The sequence below is a fragment of the Cavia porcellus genome, unplaced genomic scaffold (genome assembly GCF_034190915.1).
Source record: "Cavia porcellus strain 051 isolate PalLab524CR breed Dunkin Hartley unplaced genomic scaffold, mCavPor4.1 scaffold_28, whole genome shotgun sequence".
NCBI classification, from domain to species: domain Eukaryota; kingdom Metazoa; phylum Chordata; class Mammalia; order Rodentia; family Caviidae; genus Cavia; species Cavia porcellus.
The window spans coordinates 42820601-42842439 of NW_026947511.1; the positions used below are offsets into that span (position 1 = coordinate 42820601).

A 21839-nucleotide genomic window follows, 5' to 3' on the forward strand; every position below is an offset into this window, starting at 1 on the left:
CTTGTGAGTTCAGCAAACGTTTGAGGAGTTTACCTCTGGTCGTAGACCTGTTGGCACAATCTCAGCCTCCAGTTTTTCATGTCCTGTGTAGATCACAGTTAACTGTAATTGTGATTTTATTGTTGTTATCTGAACTTTCCTTTTGCAGAGTTGAGGATCGGAGGACAAGATCTCGTGAGGTCTTAAAGGGCCGCGTCCCATAAGACAAGCCCGCCTGTTTGCCAAGTTGAAATGGGGTCCTCCTTTGCCCCCTATTATCAGATCTCGAGGTCCCCACTGATACAGCTGGTGGAAAGCTCTTCTCTTTTAAATGGCAAATGCGAAACTGGTGCAATGGCTTTTCACTAACTTTGTTGCTGCATCCTTCCTCGCCATAAGAAAAGTCTGTAGGCAAGTCTTGGGTTGGAAATCCAAATGTACACCAGGGACCGCGGCACGTGGAAGCCGAGATTCCACGCTGAGAGTCCTTTCAGTAGGAGTGGAGGGCGGGACTCCCGACTCAAAAGGCCTGTTTGCATCCCTCTGCCTTGCCTCGTAATAACGCGTTCCTTAACTGTCCGGGGCCTTCCCATCCTCATCTGCGAAAGAGGACTCATAATTCAGGGTTTCAAGTGTCAATGAATAGCAAAATCCATGTGGACCTGCGTCACTTCTAGAATGGACGTGCAGTGAAAACAACCATGAAATAACTGGGAGAAAGTGTTCTAAAGAACCAACCATGACAGTCCCGTCAGTTCATTGAATAAGAACACTCGGGCAAAGTGGCTGGCCCAGTGCCCATGGGGACCATCGAGGGACCTCAGTTCCTCTTTCATTTACCATTTGGATCTAGTTCCTTCTTTGGTCTCCAGAGATGAAGAGATGGATATATTCTTATGCAGTGATTCCAAATGCCTCTTACACAGCAGTGTTCTACAGATCCTTAGGAAGTGGTGTCAGGTGGAGGTTCTGGCTCACTGGGCCTGGGATGGGCCCGAGAGTCTACATTTCTAAAGGCTGCCGGAGAGACGGGGAGACAGATGGGTAGGAAGAATAGCTTCCAGTGTAGGATAGCTATGGTTAATAACGATTCATTGAGCATGTCAAGATAGCTACGAGAGGATTCTGAATGTTCACACATAGAAAGGATGGGTGCCTAAAGTGACAGAGGTGTCACTTTCCCTGATCTAAACACATGGGCACTCAGATGTCGCACTACACCCCCTAAATACTACCATCCTGTGCATCAGCCAAGCATCACCCCCTCTTCACTCCTCACAGCATCAAGCTTATAGTCCGGAGATGGTATATGCCTGCCCATTTCATGGGTGAGAAAATTGTGACCTGGCAAGGTTGGTGTGGATAAGTTAAAATCACTCAGCCCCAGGCTAAGAGTTTCAGCCCGATTTCTTAGCCTACCAAGTCCAGGTCTTTTCGGTTATGTAACTATTCCCCCATTGTGTGTATTTAGTTTTGCTCCTTGAAGTCCACCATCACAAAGTTTGCTTTTATTTCTGTTCCTATTTTCCAGTTCTTTTTCAGGTCTTTGCTCATGTAATACATAACTGCAGTGTGCTGATGTCCCCAGTACCCAGCGCTGTGGGACACGACCCATCCTTGCTGGGGTCATCTTTAGTGGTGTACTTATTTTGGTAGAGGTTAGGCAGATTTTGGCCCTCTTCGGCATAACAAATACCATCTAAGTTCTTGAATCAGGAGGATGATTTGCTAGCTCTTTGGAATGAGCTATCTATTCCTCTCCCCAAACCATTGGACTCCGGATGTTTCCGTGGTTCCACCACAGAGCAGCCTGACTCACCAGCTGGAATTTTATTTTTTACCTACTTTACTTTGGAGCTGAGGACAAGGTTTCCTGCTGTGCACTCCCTAGCCTGTTTTTGGTAAATGCCCTGAAATAGCAGGGCTGCTGGCCGGTCCCGTTCGCTTGGTCTGGTTACAGAGCCACAACCGCCCACTCTCCAAAGCACAATCCCAAGGGTGTCCCCATGCTTTAGACCCAGCCAGGGACCCCAAACCCACGTGAGGTCTCTCTTCTCACTAATGCCCTGCTCCACGTGGCTGCCACCTGTCCCACAGCCAGGACCACAGAGACAGCCCGTTTCTAGAAGCTATTGCTGACGAGACCATGGCAAAGACTCTTTGAGATTAGCGTGAAAGCTTAATCGCAGCTAATATACATGTGAAGAATTTATCTTAATCTTTAGATGTAGCATATCATCAAAATACTGCAGAGAAGTGAGTTCAGCTTAGACCGCTCGTCTGTCTTCACAGGAAGTGACAAGCGTAGAGCTAAGGCGACTGGCTGGAGTTTGAGGACTGCTGACCTACTCCCCGCCACTCTCTTCCCCCTCTTCCTCCTTCCTGTCTCCCTTCCTTCATTCTTCCCTTTGTTTCTTTTTGTTTTCTTATGTGTGTTAAAAGACTTCCTGCAGAATCCCTGAGAGGAGCTCACTGCTAACCTACCCGAGTTTAACATGAGTAATTTTCATACCCTTGAGCAAACCACCTCACCACCCTTTTAAATGATTGCTTAGCTATGTACATAACTGTGCCATATTTTATTTAGCTCATATTCTAAGATGGTAAATTCTGATTCTTTTCCAACTTTTGTTGCTATCAGAAGTCATGCTGGTCAAGGGTTTTGTTGTTACCTTCTATGCAACTGCTCCTAAGTTTTTTCCAGCTTGTTCCCCTTCCTGTTTATCTCTTTAGATAATTTTAGTTGGTATGCATTCTTCTCATCAAAGTACAAAGCCCAACATATATTTTAATAAATTTACTACATTGGCTGTAGTATGGCTGGCACCATGCTTCAAAAGTTAGATTCTAAAATCAGCCCAGCAGAGTTTGAGCACCCGCTCGAACTTCCTTTGTAACCTTGAGCAAGATGTTTAACCCGTTGTGAATTTCAGCTTCTTCATCTATGACTTGGAATAATAGCAATAGCATCTCGTAGGATTGTTACAAGGATTAAGGAAATGAGGTTTGCAAATTGTGGAAGAGTCTTATCTAGAAACTAGCCAGTTAATGAGAAGGAGCTTGCTCTGCTTTTTAATTTGTGCTGTTAAACCTGTTTCCATGGACAATAGCCTCAGACAGAACTTAGGTGTGCAGCTTGCTTTTGTTTGGTCTTTATTTTTTCCAGGAACACAGAGAGCAGAGAGGGAAGTACAGTGGTCTTGAGGGTAAAAAGCGCGTGTTAGGGACCGTGGTCAATTCCGAATGTGTGACCAGGTGTCAGGATTTGTAACCAAACTGGCTCCCACCGCCCTGACCAAGATTCCTCCTGAGCAGTCAATTGGTTGAAGACAGAAAGTCACCAAAAGGGGCTGGGGGACGCAGCTCAGTGGTGCAGCACCTGCCTGGAGAGCGCAAGGTCCTGAGTTCAATTCCCGGTACCTTCCCCCCACCCAAAAAAAGAACTGACCCCAGAAAGTGATCAGCCAGCTAGCAGCTAGATAGCTGCCAGCCTCGGCCTATTTCGTCTTCTCCCCGAGGGCTCTCTCTCCTCCAATGAAAGCAGAGAAAAAGGAAGTCTCCTGTTGACTTGGGCTTGTTTCCATGGTGCCCCTCGGCTGCTCTGGACCTTCTCTGGAAACACCCTCTGCTTAGCGGGGTTCTAGCAGCAGGGCAGCTGGCAGGAGCAGGGGCCAGGTACAAACTGGGGAACTGTTTTGGGAGACCAGCAGATGCAGGGGATTTGAGGTCATTGGTTCACTCTTTAACTACTAGGAAACGTGGTACACCAAAAATATCTGCATTAAGCATTTTTATGTCTTATAATTATTAGACCAAGTCCTTGGTTGCTAAGAAAGTAAGTTCAACAGTAAATCAAATGTGTGAAGCAAAGACCAGACTTTTCCTTATCTAGAGAGACCCTGTGATCTCAAGTGCCAAGAACAAAACCACACACGGCAGAACCATGCTTAGATGTGTGGTCTACTCGAGTCCTAAATCCAAGGAAGCAGTTCAGTTCTCTCTCGTACTTGGGAGCAGGAAGTTCTGACCCATCTCTTTGGCTTCTGTCCTTGCCGGTCCTTGAATCCCTGCTGTTGCCATGGGAGACGGGACGACACCCAGGACAGGTCCAGAACTCAGTGAGGTGGATGAAGTCGGCAGTCAAGCACTGGAACTTTCTGAAATGATAAGAGATGTTAAAAGAACAAGCGGAAAAGGCTATGGAGAAAATATCTCAGGTACAAAAAGGAATGACGCTTAAAATCAAAGATATTAGAGAAGACACATAAAAGAATAGATAAGCTTAGAAAATTGATGGGAACAGAAAATGCCCAACATAGGAAAGAAATGAACCCATGAAACAGATCCAAACAGAAATCTGAGAGATTAAAACCCCCACTGAAAGTACACGCAACGGACTGAGCAAAGGAGAGGACAGAATTTCAGGTCCTGAGGACAGAATTGCCACTAGTGATCAGGAAAAAACAGATACCTTAAAAATAGCAAGAGACCATGAGAAATCAATCCCACAGCTACAACATAAAGCAAAGAAGAATAACGTCAGATTGATTGGGGTCAGTAAGAAAGCTGGACACAGCACAAATGCCGTAAAGAAATAATGGCAGAAAAATTCCCAAACATGGATAAAGAATTTTATAAACAAATAAATGAAGGATATAGAACTCCAAATATAATCACAACCAAAATAAAACTATACCAAGACATATAATAATCAAGATTCCAGAAATAGAATGCAAGAACAGAATATTAAAACCTAATAGGGAAAAAAAAGGATCACCTGTAAAGTCCATCAGAATCAGGGCAGAGTTCTCAACACAAATCTTCAAGTCAAGAAGCACTTGGGGTGAAGTATTTCAAGTCCTGAGAGAAAACTTCTTCCAACCCAGATTGATGCACCCTGAAAAACTACCTTTCAAAATTAATGGAGAACTAAGATACTTCTATGACACAGAACAACAGAAGAAATGTATGACCACCAAACCAACACTACAAAGAGAACTGAAAGATATCTAAACAGAGATAAAAATGACCACAGTTTCAAGAAAAACAACAGAAATAAACCACCAAGCAAGACAAGCAGTTAAACAGAGGGGAAAATCAGGGAACCAACATCAAGAAAATATGACAAAGACAAGCCAATACGTATCAATTATAACCATCAATGTAAATGGACTCAGTTTACCAATCAAAAGAAGTAGAATGGCAGAATGGCAGAATGGATCAAGAAAAAGATCCAACAATATTCTGTATACAAGAAACACATCTAACCCGAAAAGAAATTCATAGACTGAAAGTCAAAAAAATGGAAAACAATATTCTATGCAACAGGAACACAGAAAAACGCAGGGGTATCTATTCTGCTTGCAGACAATGTGAACTTGCAACCAAGAATGATCAAAAGAAATACAGAAGGTGACTACATACTTGTTAGGGGGGAAAAAAATCAAGAGGAAGAGATAACAAATAAATATGTGTGTGTGCATCCGATACAGGAGCACCCAACTGTATAAGACAATTATTAATAGGCATGAAAAATCAAACAAGCAGTAACACAATTGTAACAGGAGACCTCACTACCCAGCTGTCACAAAAAGAGCAATTAGACAAAAACAGCAGAGAAATATTAGAACTAAACCAAACCCATGAACAAATGGACTTAGTAGATATTTTCAGAGTATTCCACCTAACATCATCAGAATAAACATTCTCCTCAGTACTTCAAAGGATCAACAGCTGGGATCTCATTAAAAAGTTTTTGCACATCAAAAGAAATTACCAACAAAGGGAAAAGAAAACCCACAGAGTGGGAAAATATTTTAACCAACTGTCCCTCAGACAAAAGACTTCTATCTAGAACATATAAAAAATTGAAAAAAATCAGACCCTCCCCAAATTCAAAGACCCAGTCCAAAAATGGGTGGCTGAGATGAACACATACTTTCCAGATGAAGAAATACGAATGGCAAATAAACATGAAAAGATGTTTGACATCATTGGTCATTCAAGAGACGTAAATTAAAACAACACTGAGATTCTGTCTCACCCCAGTAAGCATGGCTTTCATCCAGAAATCAACCAATAACAAATTCTGGGGAGACTGTGAGGGAAAAGGGACCCTTTTCCACTGTTGGTGGGAGTACAGACTGCTACCACCAACCGGTGCAACCACTATGGAAATCAGTGTGGAGATTCCTCAAAAAACTTGGATTAGAGATCTCATTTGACCCAGCTATTCCCATTCTGGGTATTTTTCCAGAAAAATTAAAAACATCATAGCACAGCGTATATGCATCCATGTTTATAGCCACACAATTTATAACTAAATCATGGAAACAACCCAAATGCCCATTAACCAAGGAATGGATAAAAACGATGTAATATTTTTATACAATGGAGTACTACTCAGCTCTGAAGAAAGCTAAAGTCAAGGCTTTTATAGGTAAATGGATGCCATTAGAGACCATACTGATAAGTAAAGTAAGTCAGACTCACATGTTTAAGAACCATATTGTCTCCTAGTAGAAGAAGCTGAACAAATAAATAGAATCCAGAATGTAAAATAGATACTGGGAAGTGGAAGGAAACTGTTCAAAAGGCAAAAGAAACTGGGATGGGAGGGAGAGAAACAAAGGAAGAGAAAAAGAAAAAGAAATGTATTCATAAGACAGTTAAGATAGTTATACCGCTAATTGATTAATGTCAACTAATTCAAACTGGGTAGGGAAAGGAGAAAATATTGTATGTGTATATGTATACATATATGTGTGTATGTACATACATAGACAAGGTAGACAACTATACTACTAACCTTTGTTAGTTCACAAAAAGAACACTGTGTGTTTTCACTGTTTAATAATTTTTATGCCCACCCTTGTGATCTGAACAACCACTTTTAAGATAACAACATGCAATATATTAACTAGTGTGAATTTCCCATTATTTGATTTGAACTTCTGTGTTATTTTTATCCTTTTTTGTTTATATATAGTATATATATACATATATATATATTAGTTCATTGAAAAGAAAGTTTTGTGCCTGTATTATTTGATCAATTTTTCATGCCTATAGCTGGTAATACAAGCAACTACTTGAAAACAGCAATAGACAATGTACTAACTATTGTTACTCTCTTTCAATCCTGTTTTGAAACTTTGTACTATTGTTTTTATTGGGGTTTTTTTTCTTCTTTAAAATAAAAAAAAAAGAAACATAATGATGCAACTTTATTCAGAGTGTGATCAAACATAATTCACAAGTGAATATGTCACCCATATGTACTCACGTCATCACAGACTGGATGAATGCGTGTCCTCCATGAAATTCCTGAGACAATGAGAAAAGGCCACCGGGAAGCAGGCACAAGAGTTTTTACTCTATAAGTCATTCACCCCTCTGTTGTTTGAAATCTTGGTCATGAATATGTATTTTAGTATTTCATGCAAAAATATATTTCTAATCTTGGTATCAGAAATGAATCTCTCCAAATATCTGGTGGGTTGAAGCTTTATTACACACACACAGACACACAAAATGTCAATCAGCAAACAGTACAAATGACAAGCAACCCTCTACCGGAAGAAAGTCTCAGAATTATAAAATACCGCACACTTACAAATGTCAGCTGTCATGCATTACAGATTACGAAAAGAGATAAAAATGAAATCTAAGGCTGCTCTGTGTTAGAGATCATGCTGTGTGTCGTGAATCGATGGTAAACATGGAAGGAAAAATAAGGACAGTTTGGAAAGTGGCCGAAAGCACACAAATGTTTTCATCACAGCGCTGGAGAGGTACAGCGCGGCTCTGTGTGAACCAGCATCAGTGCCGCTCTTCGGCCCTCCTTGAGACACCTGCTCCGCACAGTGGGGCTCACTTCCAGGGAAACGAATCTGCTCACTAATGAACGTGTTTGCACTGAGAAGCAGATGTGGGCAGGGGACACAGGTGACCCAGGGCCCAGCCTGGCCTCGGGGTGCTTACGGAGTCCTGGTGGCAGCCCAGGGGCAAGGCACAGAGCGTGAAGCAGGGCTTGGAACACAGCGGTCAGGCGCCCCCCCAGAGGGAGATGTTCTGTGTTGTTTCCTTTCAGACTAGGAAAGCCATGAAAATCATCAGAAGCGCAGAGAGAGCATCAGTGCAGAGAGGGGCGTGGAGAGGCGACTGGGAGGAGGGAGGTGATCACGAGGGCAGCCTGGGGGAGGAAGACCCAGTCCTGGGCCCAGGCACGCAGGAAGAGGGCCTGGGCCGGCAGCTCCGGGACTCACCGGGAAGGCAGCAAGCAGCCGGTGCCCGACTGTCTCAGTCTGGGCGGAAGCTGCTGCACTGAGGCAGGACGCAGGAGCGGTGGGGCTGCGGTTATGGGAAGGTTGGAGCAGGCCTGGGAGACCTTCGAGTCAACCTGGAAAGCAGAGCAGAGATGAGTACAGCAGCACAGAGGTGGCAGCAGAGGCTGGTGGCATGAATTTTAATAAAACTAACAACAAAATCTTGTCATTTTCAGTGTGACAGCCAGGCGCAGGGCAGAGAAACCCCACTGAGATGTAGCTCGGGTGCAGAAATCAAGGGATTCTTAAAATGAACCCTGCCTGTGAAAAGTCGCTGGAAATGAGCCCAGTGTGCTTATTCTTAAGCCAGACATGGTGGTGCACATCCGTAAACCCAGCACTCGGGAGGCTGAGGCAGGAAGATCACTGCGGGTTCGAGACCAGCCTGGGCTACAAAGAGAGCTCAAGGCCAGTCTGAACCACATAGTGAGACCCTGCCTCAAAAAGACTAAATAAATAAATATGTTTTCCCCTTCATTTTTACTGTTGAATCAGATAACGGTATTTCTATGAAGACGCGGGAACTATAACCTGTACTTCAAGTGTCAAACAACCAAGAAACACCGTTAGGATTTCTAAGTTTCTCGCTCATAGTTGCTTCTCCTGCGTTTTGCATTTTTAGGCTGGAAATACTGATAACATCCTTTTTGGAAGACCAGGATCCAGAGAGCAGACTAGAGGTTGGCGCTGATATGCGTAAAATTCACCACTGTTTTCATCATTTAAAGGTAAATTTATATGTTTCCTCCCATAGAAGCCATTTCCTGGCTCGCTCACACAGCAGTAAAAGCCCTTGTAGCCCACCAACCCCTGAAAAGCTGGGGTCCAGCCTCCCACATCCGGGCAATGATGTCAGTTTGAACCGAGGCTGAGAACATCACTTTCTTCCCAGCGAGTCTCTGACCCGGCAATAAACAGGCTCAGGCCATGGCTTTTCATTCTTTTGCCAGAGATCTTTGCCTACATTTCTAAAGCAGTTTTGATTTATTGTTACAGTTGGCCAGTTTTTCTCCACCTTTGTTTTTACCTTTTGTGATGAGGGAGCGGGAATATTACCCACGTCTACTGGTCCCTGACCTACACCTGTGCACACCCGTGGGGGATGGATGATGTGCGTGGCTCCACGGAGAAAGGGAAGGGAGTCCCAAGGAGATGATGTGGGGGCAGAAGTTGCCCAGCTTGGGCAAGGGAGTAAAGGGAGGCAGGGCAGGGCAGCGGGAAAGGGAAGAGAGAATCGGAGAAACCACAAAGTGGGGGGCAGAGATGTAACACCCAGCTTTCATTTCATCTTCCAGAAACTTCTGAATGACAAGAAGGTCCTCGAGAAGGATGCAGGTCGCTCCGAGGCCGAGCGCCAGGACAGCCAAGAGCCCCGGAGAGAGGGAGAGTACAGAAAGCTCCAGGACACACTGAAGCAGAGAGACAGCGAGATCAGTATCCTTTCTGGAGCCGTGGGCGGGGAACCGTGCCTCCTGCCTGGAGGAGGGGGACGGACAGGACAGGTGTCCTCCTCCTCGGCCACCCGAGCTCGTGCCCCGCCTGGCCCCTTCTTGTGAGGTCAAAACGTTCTTCCTGCAGACGGGGTGTGCTGATGAGGAAAAGGAGGAGCTATAAAGACAAACAGGCCCCTTTGCTGCCACCCAGTCACCCGTACAGAGAGCATCGCGGCTCATGGGAGAAGTACGCGCTTTGGTACACCATCTCTGAGCAGTCCTTTTTTAAAAAATGTATTTTTGGACTGCTCTGTGGTGCTCTGTTTGTTCCAGTCCTGATCCCAAAAGTTCGCTGGTTATCTTTAGCTGGCCGACCGGACACTGGGCTGACCACAACCTCCCCACAGCCCAGAATTTATGGCTGGTGTGTGGGTGAGACTCAGATGGGGACTGAACAGGGCAAATGGTATTTGGCTATGAGGAACAGAGAAGGATTTCAATGTAACCTTTTCCTCCTCCTCCTCCTCCTCCTCCTCCTCCTCCTCTTCCTCTTCCTCTTCCTCTTCCTCTTCTTCTTCTTCTTCATTTATTTAAAAGCCCGATCTATAGCTCTGAGTTCCCCCTCTTAAAAATGTTCCCAAATTTGGAAGTCAGTATAAGATAAGCACTCAAGACAGAACCCTTCTTGGCTCCGAGAAGCGGTGTATTTCGGGTGCTGAAAATGGTCGCAGCCCACAAGCGCGTTCCGTCCCGAGCTGCAGGCAAGGCGGTGACTTCTAAAGAGCCCCCGCGGGCGGTGAGACCTCAGAACTCCCTGATATTTCTTCAGAGCTATTTTTTGTTTTACCTTTCCAGCGCCTTGTAAGACTTAACATTTTCGTGGCATTTGCCACATTTGCACATACATGCGAAATCATTTTGGCCAGCCCTTTATAAACAGAGATTTTTGCTCCATTTTGTTAAATGATGTCAAGACTTCAGCATCAGCTATTGTGCAAAAGGCATAAAAATAGCCTCCCTACAGGAAATCCAGTAAGAAAGACGTGAAAAAACAAACAGAACACAAAGTAGGCGCACTGCCTGATGAGCTTCAGCATCTAATTCTAGCTGAGCTTCAGCAGAGCCTGCGTGTCAGGCTCAGGGTAGTCTCGGTCGCCTTGGTCTCCGGCCAGTAGCAGTAACTCAGCCGCACCCCACTGCCCAGCGAGCTCCCCACCAGCCACCCTACCCCTCACCCTGCCTCCGCGCCTGCGCAGCGCTGTGGCCCTCGCATTCCTCTCCTCTCCCCTACCCCATCTATCTCCAGGGACAGCCGGGCCTGGCCCTCGGCCTGAGCGCTGCTGCTTTCCTGGCCTCCGTCCTAGCTGAGGTTCTTCGCCCCCAAACGCTGCTATCAGCGGCTTGTGGCCATGTGCATGCGCAGGGGGACGGAGTGAGACAGGACAGAGAGAGAATAGTCTGGGCTTGTTGGGCTGTGTTTATGTTAAAATTAAGGTCAAAGACATTCATCCTCTCCCTCCTGCGCGGGTGCATCCGGTACGCTGTTGGTGTGGAACAGCACTCAATGCCTTATTGACCGTGAAGTGTTCCACGGGGCTCCCTCCATCTGAGACTCAGGCGTCAGAGTGGACAGATCATGGACCGAGCTCAGCGCCATGCTGGACTGAACCTGAGCTGTCCGTTCGTTAGCTCTGTGACCACTCAGCATCCTCACCTAGGAGCACCTTCCCTGTAGACGGCCTCCCGTGCCACAAAGGCAAAGGCCTCCATCAGAGGACGGTGGGGAGCAGGCGGAGAGGGCAGAGGCAGGGGAGAAGTTGGCCAGGAGGATAAGTGTGAGCTGGGATCCTTATGAAATGTAAATCACAGCGTATCTTCTCTAATTAAACCCTTGGAGGGCACCTGGCGTGATGGCGCACGCCTGTAATCATAGCACTTGGGAAGGCTGATGCTAAAGGATCACCTTGAGTTTGAGGTCAGCAGGGGCTACACAGTGACTCCAAGATTGTTGAACTGCATAGTGAGACCCTGTCTCAGAAAAAAGAAACAAAGAAAGAAAAACCACCTGGAGAGGCCTATCCTGACTTCCTGACTCCTGTCTTGTGCCCGACTCCATGTGTACAGTCCCGGTGCCCCCCACCACGGGGTTTACTCAGCCTGGGTGTGACCGCATGTGTGGGGTCTCTCCTGCACATGGGAAGACGGAGCAATGTAAGGCCGCAGCATTGGGAGCCGCCGCTGGGGACGTTTCTCCCCAGGGGTTTAGCCTTTTCCATGATGCCTTCCTTGGCTGGTCTGTGTTGTCATCCAGATCTCAGCCCTCCCCGTCACACCAAGAGGCCTTTACAGTGCACCGTGGACAGCAGCCACCCGGCCTCTGGTCCTCCCTGAGGGTTTGTGTATCCCTGCACACTCACGCGTTCACACACTGCGTTCCCAGCAGGACTTGTGCTGCATGAGAACAAGCAAGTAGTCTGCCTCTCAGCTGTTCCACACCCGTGCCCAGATTAACACACTACACCCGTGCCTAGATTAACACACTACACCTGTGCCCAGATTAACACACCCAGCCTAGAAAGCCCCGCCGAGTGAGGAAAGGGCTGGATCTCCCCGATGCAGGGTCCGGATTACCGGAAGTGTCTGGTGATGTCTGAATCAGTTTGTGCAAAGCAGAGCCCTGTCCTCCCATTCGGCTGAGGCCTAGACCTGAGATGTTAGAACCCTGCTGTCAAATACTGTTTTTTTTTTTTTTTTTTTTTTTTTTTTTTTTTTTTTTTTTGAGGCAAGGTGCAGGAGCCAGATCAAGGATTATGAGAAAAAGGCCGAGTAGGCTTTCACAAATCACCAGCAAGTCAGAGTTAAAGCTGAGGAAAGTGGAGATCAATTGCTAAGAACAAGTTCAGTCCTGCACCCCACCCCCAATTTCTGAGCAGCAGCCGTGCTGCAGCAGCACCCCGACACTTCCTGGGACTCGCATTTTCTTAAAGGCACTTCCAGGGGTGTCGAAGGCCGTGGGCCCATCTCACTGTGTGTGCATCCGAGTTCCGAGAGTCTCAAGAGAGACCGATGATAGCCTTTCCTCCTGTGGAGGGAGCAGAACCTCCCGGAGCTCTGGATTTCTTGGGCCAGAATGAGGAGTGACATGGTAGAGTACAGTGGGACTAATGGCTCCCGAGATTGTCCACCCCTGCCATCATGCCCTGGGCTTAGCCAACTGGCCCCCTACAATAAAGTATCCGTGCCGATCACCCACTGCAAATTCCAGCCCAATACTTATGCAAACTTTCCGCTCCCATTTAGATCTACTTTAAATAAGCACGTGTTGGACATAGGGTGGCTGGTGCCCTGGCTCCACATTTGTCACACCAGCCCCAGGATTGACTGCAGCCCTTTGCCAGGTGAGGGGTTCCCTGCGCTGCCTCTCCATGCCTCCCACTGTCTCCTGGGCAGCTGTGTGCTCAGCAGCTGTGTGCCCAGGGCTGGGGTGCAGGCCGGGGGGGGGGGGTTCCCTGTTAAAAGACCAGTTTACTCACAGATACAGACACAGCTCCACGGCCTACTAGAACGCAGTGTTTGTTTTGCTTTCTCTTAACCCTTTTGTAAAGATTTTGAGACAACTTGCTTATACTCAGAACATTTTAAGGACCTCTGAATTTGCTATTTGTTCATATCATGGGGCTCTAGTAGTAGCCTCCTAGATTGTGTGCCACTGCACAGAGGACTTGGGGGCGTTAAATTTCTTCTTTAGTCAGCCCTTACCGCATATGAGGTGGCAAATCTTATGAGATCATTGCATCTTGATCATTGTAATCTGGGAATCGCAGCATCCTTAAGTCAAACTTTAGATATTCTGGTCAACATGTTAAAGAGGGAAAAGAAGAAAACTCACGATGCTGGCCACTTACCCAGCATGGACAGAAGTGAGCCCAGACCCTGCCAGGCCTCTCCCGCCCCGTCCAGGAGCCCACAGGGAGGACAGAGGACGTCACCATCCTGGGCTCCAGCTCAGGCCCAGGACTCCGGCGTTTCCGGGTACAGATCCAGTTTGCTGCACAGGAAAACAGGTCAGTTCACTAAGTTTCAAGGAAGTTTCATTGCGTAGTGTGGCTCTCAGCAGAGCAGCCATTAGTGTTTTCAATGTGCACAGATGAACGACTAACAATGTATTTGTTAGACAGATTTTAAATGAAATAGTAGCTCCTCAAATGAATGACGAAACTGAGGAGAACCGTGTACAAATTTTCACAGCATCCACAGGCGGAAGTGGGTGGTCCAGGAAAAGGTAGAACATTTGCTCCAGGAAAAGGGAGGAAATCCCTTCCTGCGATGGCGGGGGCGGGGGAGGCGGGTGCCCAACTGCCCGTTTGATGGTGCTGTGTTTATGTCTAAATCCAGCTGGGTCGCCTGCAGCTAGAGAATTGGGAAATACGGCCACAGCCTCAAGGCCGATCTGTTAACAGGGCTTTATCCAGGTTCGGCAGAGTTGGGCAAGGGGGCGAGGCGCTCCCCGTGTTTTGGCAACGTGCGTTGACATTTCCGTGTGAATATTTGCTGGGTGGACTCCGTGCTGTGCCTTGCTTTCCAAAGGATCTGGCCTGGGAATATTTAAAGAGCAGGGGCTCACTGAGAAGCGCACATGTGAGTGAACAAAATCCTCACTAGGAGCAGAGAGATGTATTTTGCGACATCGTATTCCCGTACCTTCCACAACCCAGGACAGTAAATTTATAACCCCAGGAAAACCAAAGTGCTCTGGTACCATTTCTCATGGCGGCAGCAGACAGTAAAAATCATTGGTTTTTCATGCGGGAATGGCTTTGCTGTCCTGCGTTATGGATGGCGGCTGCTTTGGGGGACAAATGAAGGACGATCTGGGCTGGTGAACCTTTAGCCATCCATTTATTCCCTCTCCTTTCATTTCACGTACACTTTGTGAGCACCTGGTTTGTTCCGGGCACGTTGTTAATTGTTGTTATGACAGCCAGAGCCACACAGCTGTCACGCACACCAGGTTTCCCAGGGCTCTGCTAGTGTGTGTGTGCATGAACTCGCTGAAGCCCAACCTGCGAGAGAAGCCTGTTTTATCTCCCTATTGAAGATGATGATGTAGGTGAGCAGGCACAATCTCTGACCGCAGGGTGCTTGAGACTGACAGGAGAGAGAGCCACCCATTAGTCAGCTGCACAAGTATTCCTGTTAATTACGAGGGAACACGTACCAGTGGCCGCACGGCCAACGAAGACTGGAAAGATGCCCAGGGGGGGTGAGGGGAAGGTGTGAGAGGGAGCGACGCTGTCAGCAGCGGGAAGCCGCTGCTCTCGGAGCTCTCCGGCCTTGGCGGTGGACTAAGCCTTCCGGGATGTGAAGAGAGCAGGCCTGCTCGGCATCTGGGAAGCCAAGTGGTCGACCTGTGCAGAACCGATTGACACCAGCACTCCTGTCCCGCTAGCAGGCCACGGTAGTGGTCCAGGCTAAAAGGTGGGCATGGAGAGAAGGCTGAGTGGACAAGGCTGGTGGCCCGTTAGTCGTGGGGGTGAGGTAGGGTGAGGACTGGGATCCAGTGGCCGGCGAGGCTCTGCCCAGAGGTGAGGAGCAGCGAGTGTCCCCCGTGGGGCCACGGTGCTTGGCCCAGTGGGCCTGGGAGGACTCCAGGTTGGAGCGTGGAGAACAGCTCACCACAGTACTGTGCTCGGGCGTGCTGTGTCCCCAAGCACAAGCACATCGGAAGGGCATCAGAAGCAAACCCTTTCTGACCTCCTCCTGCTCTCCTTTCCGTTGGCCCCTTTTCCTCCGCAAGCCAGGCCCAAGAAACTAGAACCTCCTTCTCCCTAAGCTGGCCATAAAAACCTAGAAATTACTCTACCCTGCGCCCACCTCCCTGAGGCTGGCTCCTAAAGAGATTCTCAGACCCACCTTGTCTGATCGTGGTCACAAGTTCCTCATCCCGGGAATCCTTCCCTCTCGGTGGGGGAAAGGAGGCCACACAGAGACGTAGGAAAATGTGAACCTTGCTGGGCCCCCGCCCGCTTCAGTCTCTTACATCAGAGCCACCTCTTGGCCCGGTCTGGTTTCTACGTGGCTGTCCTCCTCCCTAAGCAGAAAAATACAGTTGTCCCTGGGTCTCTGGGTCTTCATTCTGCAAGCTCCTGTGTCATGTAAAACTGTGATTAAACTGCTACGTGTGTCTTTCGTTAATCTGCCTTCTGTCCCAGGGTAAAAGTCGTGGTTCTGAACCCTCCGCCCCTGCACTGCTGCAGGCAGGGTCACAGTCAGCACCTGAGGGAGACGCCCAGGGCAGGTGGCAGAAGGAGGGAGCAAAGACACACGTTTTTGTGCCTGTGCAGAAACGGCCTCCTCCAGGGTCACCCTCCGCCTTGCCATGAGCCACATCTTGCCTAGTTCTGTCCCTTCTGGCCACAGCCTCGCCGTCTCGTGACTCCCTCCCCACAGCAGCGCATCCTCCCTCTCCTCCCTTACGATTACATCCCTCTGCCTCGGTGCCTCTTTTCCTCCCTTGATACTGCTATCAAGACGAACTGTAGTTTTGTTTGGAGAGCGAATTAAGTTTACTTGAACAGAAAATTGCTGAAAAAATAGTGGAAATGGCTCGTAAAGTCCAAGTACAAATGAGGTAAAAGTTTTGGAGAAGAGCCTTCTAGTTGAAAGGATTTTTGATTTGTTCTGTCACTGGATACGGTTCTAGCAATTGGGTAGAAGTGGGCTCCCAAGTGGACTGGTAATGATCTAAACGTTGGGGGACGGGGTTGATGGAGATCGACTTTATTTTTTGGCACCCTACAAACAGATGCCGATCGCTGTGGATAATTATCAGGGCTGCAGAGCAACAGGTAATGGGATCATCAATTACAATGTTTAAGATTCCAGGAGCCGATTGGACTTTTATGATTGCAATGTTTTATACAGGAGAAGCTTATGTAAACTAAAGCAAGTCCCAAAAAATTAATAAGCCCGTTGTTTTGGAAGTTTTTCTGTATCGTGTAGGTGTTGCCCAGTTTCCATTAACTATCCCTGGAGCCGTTTCTAATGCCGAAAGCAAGTGGATCCAGCTGTCTCTGAGGCGATGTGAGGCTGCCTCCCTCAGCCCACCCTCTCCCGCTCGCCTCCACTCTGCTGAAAGGAATCCCTTTGAATCAGAAAGTGAAGCTGAGTTTAGGGTTCACTGGAGAGCCCTGCAGAGCTGCCCTGGTGAAGCCAGGAAGGTCAGTGGCTTGGGGGTTTTTGTTGTTTGGGAGGTTAAATGTGTGTTTGGTTTCTTGGAAATAATAAGAGGGATTGTTCAGCTCCACAGTTAGAAAAGACTCATATTGTTCTCTCTTAAATAAAGAGAAGTTCTAAGGTTGAGTGCTTTGGGGTTTTTCTTGTTTTCTTCTTTCCTGCTGAGCTCTCTGGCTGCCCATTCCCCATGGCCACCTGGAGCCAGTCAGTCTTCCAAGGCTCCCGTGACTCACCACATCCTCTGTCTGGGAGACGCTAACAGAACCTGTTCATCACAGGTGTTGCCGTGGGGGTTTAGAAGGTGGAAGGGAGCAGCACAGTGGCAGGGGCTTCCTAGCATGCGGGAGGCCCTGGGCTGCACCCCCTGCACCATAGAAAGAAAAACAAGTGAATTAAGAGCCAGAGCATATCCTGAAAGCACCAGCCTCTTCTCTTACTCCTGGAGGATTTGCTGAATCCCCGCTCTGTGCATGGAAGGGCCCAAGGTACCAAAGGGAACTGAAAAATGGGCTCTAACTCCTTACGTTTGAATAGTGGAGACTGCAGCCAAAGAGCAAAGAGCGAAATAACTAGTGTTTTATGAGGTGCTGGGAACACATGTGGAAGTCAAAGGGGTCAGCAGATGGACAGGGAAATGAGGTCCCAGAGGGTTGGCAGAATTTGGAGATTCAGAGGTTTAGGGTAGAATATTTCAGTCTTTAAAAATAATGTATTTGTGTGTCTCCTTTCAAGAAATGACTGTTTATATTGTTTTTAACTAGATTGTTTGCTTTCCTTCTGTACAGTTGTTTGAGTTCTTTATATATTTTGGATATTAATCCTTTATTGGGAATGTTGCTTGCAAATATTTTCTCCCAATTCATAGATTGTTTTTTCACTCTAATGTCTCCCGTGTTGTGCAATAGCTTTTTACCTGTGTCATCTCACTGTCTATTTTAAGTTTTGTTACCTGCACTTCTGGGTGCAGGTAAAATTTTTGTAATTCATCAGATTGATGATAGATAGTTTTGTCCCTTGTTTTTTTCTAGGAGTTTTACAACTTGGGGTCTTACATTTAAGTCTTTAACCTATTTTGTATTTATTATTACATATGGTGTAAGATAAGGGTCCAATTTCTATATATATTTAGATATAAAAGTCCTCAAGTTGCAAATGAGTTCCACTGCATGAGAATTGTTCATAAGTAGGATTTATTCATAAGCTGACAGAGTGAGCCTCACACAGTGCACCTGTGAAGGTTCACAGCTCAAATGTTCATAAGTCAGGGACCATCTGTCTCTCCATGTCTATCTATATCTACCTATCTATGGATAGACATAGATATGTTTCCCAGTATAAGTTATTAAAGAGATTATCCTTTCCCATCATATGTTCTTGACATCTTTGTCAAAACTTGATGGGTTGTACACATGTGAGTTCATCCTATCCTGTTTATTTGCAGATGAGTATATTTTATCCCAGTACCACACCATTTTAATTACTACAATTTTGTAGTATAGTTTGAAATCAGGTATTGTGATTCCTCTAGCTTTGTTCTTCAGGGTTCATAATTGCTCTGGTTATTTGAGATTTCTTATGAATCTGTGTGAATTTTTAAGAATTTTTTCTATGTCTATGAAAATGTCATGGGAATTTTGATAGGTGTTATATTGAATCTATAGATGGACATTTCAATAGTATAAATTTTTCTAATCCATCATCAGACGTATGAAAAGTACTTACCACCAGACGTATGAAAAGTACTTCCCTAATCATTAGGGAAATACAAATTAAAACCACAGTGATATTTCATCTCGTACCTAGCAAAATAACTGTTATCAAAAAGATGGACAGTAACAAGTGTTGGCAAGGATGTGCCAGAAAAGGAACCCATGCGCTATAGGTGGAAGGTAAATTAGTTCAGCCATTAGGAAAACTGCATGCCAGTTCCTCAGAATCTAAAAATAGAACCACTGTAAGACCCAGAAATCCACCTCTGGAACTCTTCCCAGAGCATTTGAAGTCAGTGTGTTAAAGAGGTGTCTGCATCTCCATGCTCCTGACAGCCCTGTTCAGCACAGCCAAGCCAAGTCCCACCAACAGATGCAGGGACTTTTGAAATGTAGCGTGGATACACATGAGGAAAAGCAGCCGTCACTTCCTGCCACCTTCGCTCACAGGTGGGATCTTCAGCAGGGTCTGGGAACCAAACTACCACAAGACAAATTAACAGGAGACATGCATATAAGTTTCAGTAGTTCTTACATGGACCTGGGGGCCCTCCCAAGGGAGTGATGATCTGAAGAAATAGCCAGAGAGACAAAGAACAATAAATATGTGAACAAATTACAGGACAAAGGAAGAAATTACAGAACCAAGTTTGGGGAGAGTCACCGGGAGATAGATGGAAGCTTTGTTTGTTCAGATGCACTGCAGCAGCAATCCGTGTCCAGTGATAGATCTGGTCTCCAGCCCTGGGAAAGCACAGTGATCGATGGGTTCTCCAGCAGAGAAGCCACCTTGCCCAAGGGAATCTTGGTGACCTGCCGTCTGTAGAAAAATGCAGGTCCGACAGCCCTGTCTGCACCTATCGTCTCTCCAGGATTCCCAGCCTGAAATAAGCAATATTCCAGATCACTGTACTTGGGGTCACCATGATCAACTCCTTCAATATAAAAGAGAACACAGTTCAGCCTTTGAAGGCTACGCGTTGTCATCCGGGACAACATGGATGGAACTGAAGAGCACTGTACTAGGTGACACGAGCAAGGCACAGGAAGGCAGGCGCTGTGGGATTCTCGTTTACGCAGGATGGGACATCACTCAAAGAAGCACCAAGAAGAAGGATGGTTGCCAGGTCTGGGCAGGACGGTCAAGAGTAACATTTTCCTTTCCTTTGAGATCCACTGAAAAACACAATGACTACAGTGACTAATGATGGGCATTTCCAAATGAACTTCACATGCTCTTGCCACACAAGTAATTATTTGAGCTGATGGACATATTGATCAGTTCATTCGGCCTAGCATCCCTTCATACCTCATGAATACATACAACTAGAATTTGTCATTTTACAACTAATTATGAAACTTCAGAAAGGAGAATGAGCTCCAAACTCGGGGACACACGAGCACGGAAAAACCATGTAGGGATGATGGGATTATTTTTTTAACCGGGACATTGGAGGTGTACAGGAAGTCAGAAGACACAAGGCCGGAAAGATGAATGAGACACTGCGAGGGGAGTGGCTTCAGAGAGAGGAACAGGAAATTGATAGAACTTCCTAGTGTAACTCTTACGGCTGCATGTTGTTTAATTTTTTACATTTCTGCGTGGAGAAGCAGGGCCATGTTGTGGAAAGAACACTCTTTGGGGAGAATTAGAGATGAAGGGGCTGGAAACCAAGCAGTGGTTGAGGAGATACAATAGAGTGGGGGTGGGACTAACAGGGACTGACGTGCAGAGGCCCCCCAGGAGGGCTGCTCAGCTCCTGTGGCCCAGAGAACGGCTCTGTCTCTTCCACCCCTTCCACTTCTCAGAACGCAGAGCGGGAGAGGGAAGCATCCGTGGGATCCACCTCAGCCTGGCTTTGCTTTACTTTTGTGCAAAGGATGGCTCTGGAGACCAGAAGCCACTGCTTATCAATAAGTGCTGGTAAAGAAGCAGTCCACCAATGCACCATCGCCTTCTCCGAGGTTCAGTCGCACGTCTGCAGCTCACGACACAGACCAGGAACAGTGAAGTCCGGGTGTGTCCCACACATTTCCTCCGAGAAGCGCACCTCTGCGTCCTTTGTATTTGAAAGGTCTACAGATGAATTAACAAAAGGCACCTGCAGTCAACGGGGGCCACACGTTCCTGCGTGAGTGAGCAGGCCGATCTCCACTTTCAGACCCAAAGTCAAGGTTCATGCCCACCTCCAAAGGTTCCTGTCTCTCCTAGTCTTTGTGTTCCAGTGGGGTCTTCACGCAGGAAAACAAGCAAAATAACACACGTGAAGGTCAGTGTGTCATCTAAGGGAAAGCAAGTTGATCTTCAAAGGAATTCGGCTTCTAACATCTGGTCAGACAGGACCCAGTGCCCATGTGCGCCCATGCGCCTGCCCTGTCTGTCTACTTAACTGTCTGTCCACCCCATCCGCCCTTCTCTCCGCCTACCAGTCTACCCATGAGCGCCTCTCCGGGCAGGGGAGATAAGCCGGAGAACACAGCTGTCTTTCACTATAACGAAAGCTCTGGAAAGGGACCTGTATAGCTGAGAGTTCCTACAAAACATCGTCCAGCCAGCCATCAGCTCCAGGTCCTTTGAAGAAAAGAAGGTGTGATCTGTAGGGAACCACAGCATCTAAGCTCATGAGAATCCAGAGAAGCAGAAGTATCAAGCAGGCACTGAGGGGTTTGGAAAACGGGTACCTGTTCCTTTTGGACATTCCGGTGCCCAGGGTGATGCCGAGGTCGGGCATTTGGAGGCAGATAAAAAAGCTGGTTGATGATGGTCAGTGAGAGCAGGGGGCCGACTGGATGTGAGGGCCTCCGGGGACAGTGAGGAGAAGGTGGAGGACAATATGTCAGATGGGAGGAACCGGAGAGGGAAAGCTCTCCGGTTGGGTTGTTGGCTTGTTCCTTTCTTCAGCCTGGAGGAGAGCCGCGCTGGAGTTACCAGCTGTTCTTCAGAGCTCCTTTCTAAAAGTGCTGGGGAGGGGACTCTGTGCTCCAGCCTGGGGGTACCTCAGCCAAACAACCATGGGGACCAGCGGCCCAAGTGGTGTACTTGTCTTCAAATAAAATGATGCTTTGGGGCATGAGAGCCTTATCTTTTGGCTCTTTAAAGTGTGTAAACATTTAGACTGGGTCAGCATGAAGGTAATTTTCATTTTGTTGAGCAT

The 21839-nt window shown here is 47.1% G+C and overlaps 1 protein-coding gene across 4 annotated transcripts in view; it reads left to right on the forward strand.

The window, feature by feature from the left end:
* Positions 1-21839, forward strand: part of Kif6 (kinesin family member 6) — a 301789-nt gene that overhangs the window by 150825 nt on the left and 129125 nt on the right. For 3 of the 4 annotated variants that reach the window (XM_063238936.1, XM_003473663.5, XM_013156868.3), the window contains 3 exons: positions 8929-9034; positions 9602-9740; positions 13585-13803. In XM_063238936.1, coding sequence (XP_063095006.1) covers positions 8929-9034; positions 9602-9740; positions 13585-13803 — 464 coding nt within the window. Of the gene's footprint in view, positions 1-8928; positions 9035-9601; positions 9741-13584; positions 13804-16741; positions 17251-21839 lie in introns of those variants that run through there. The other variant, XM_063238937.1, reaches the window with a different exon arrangement.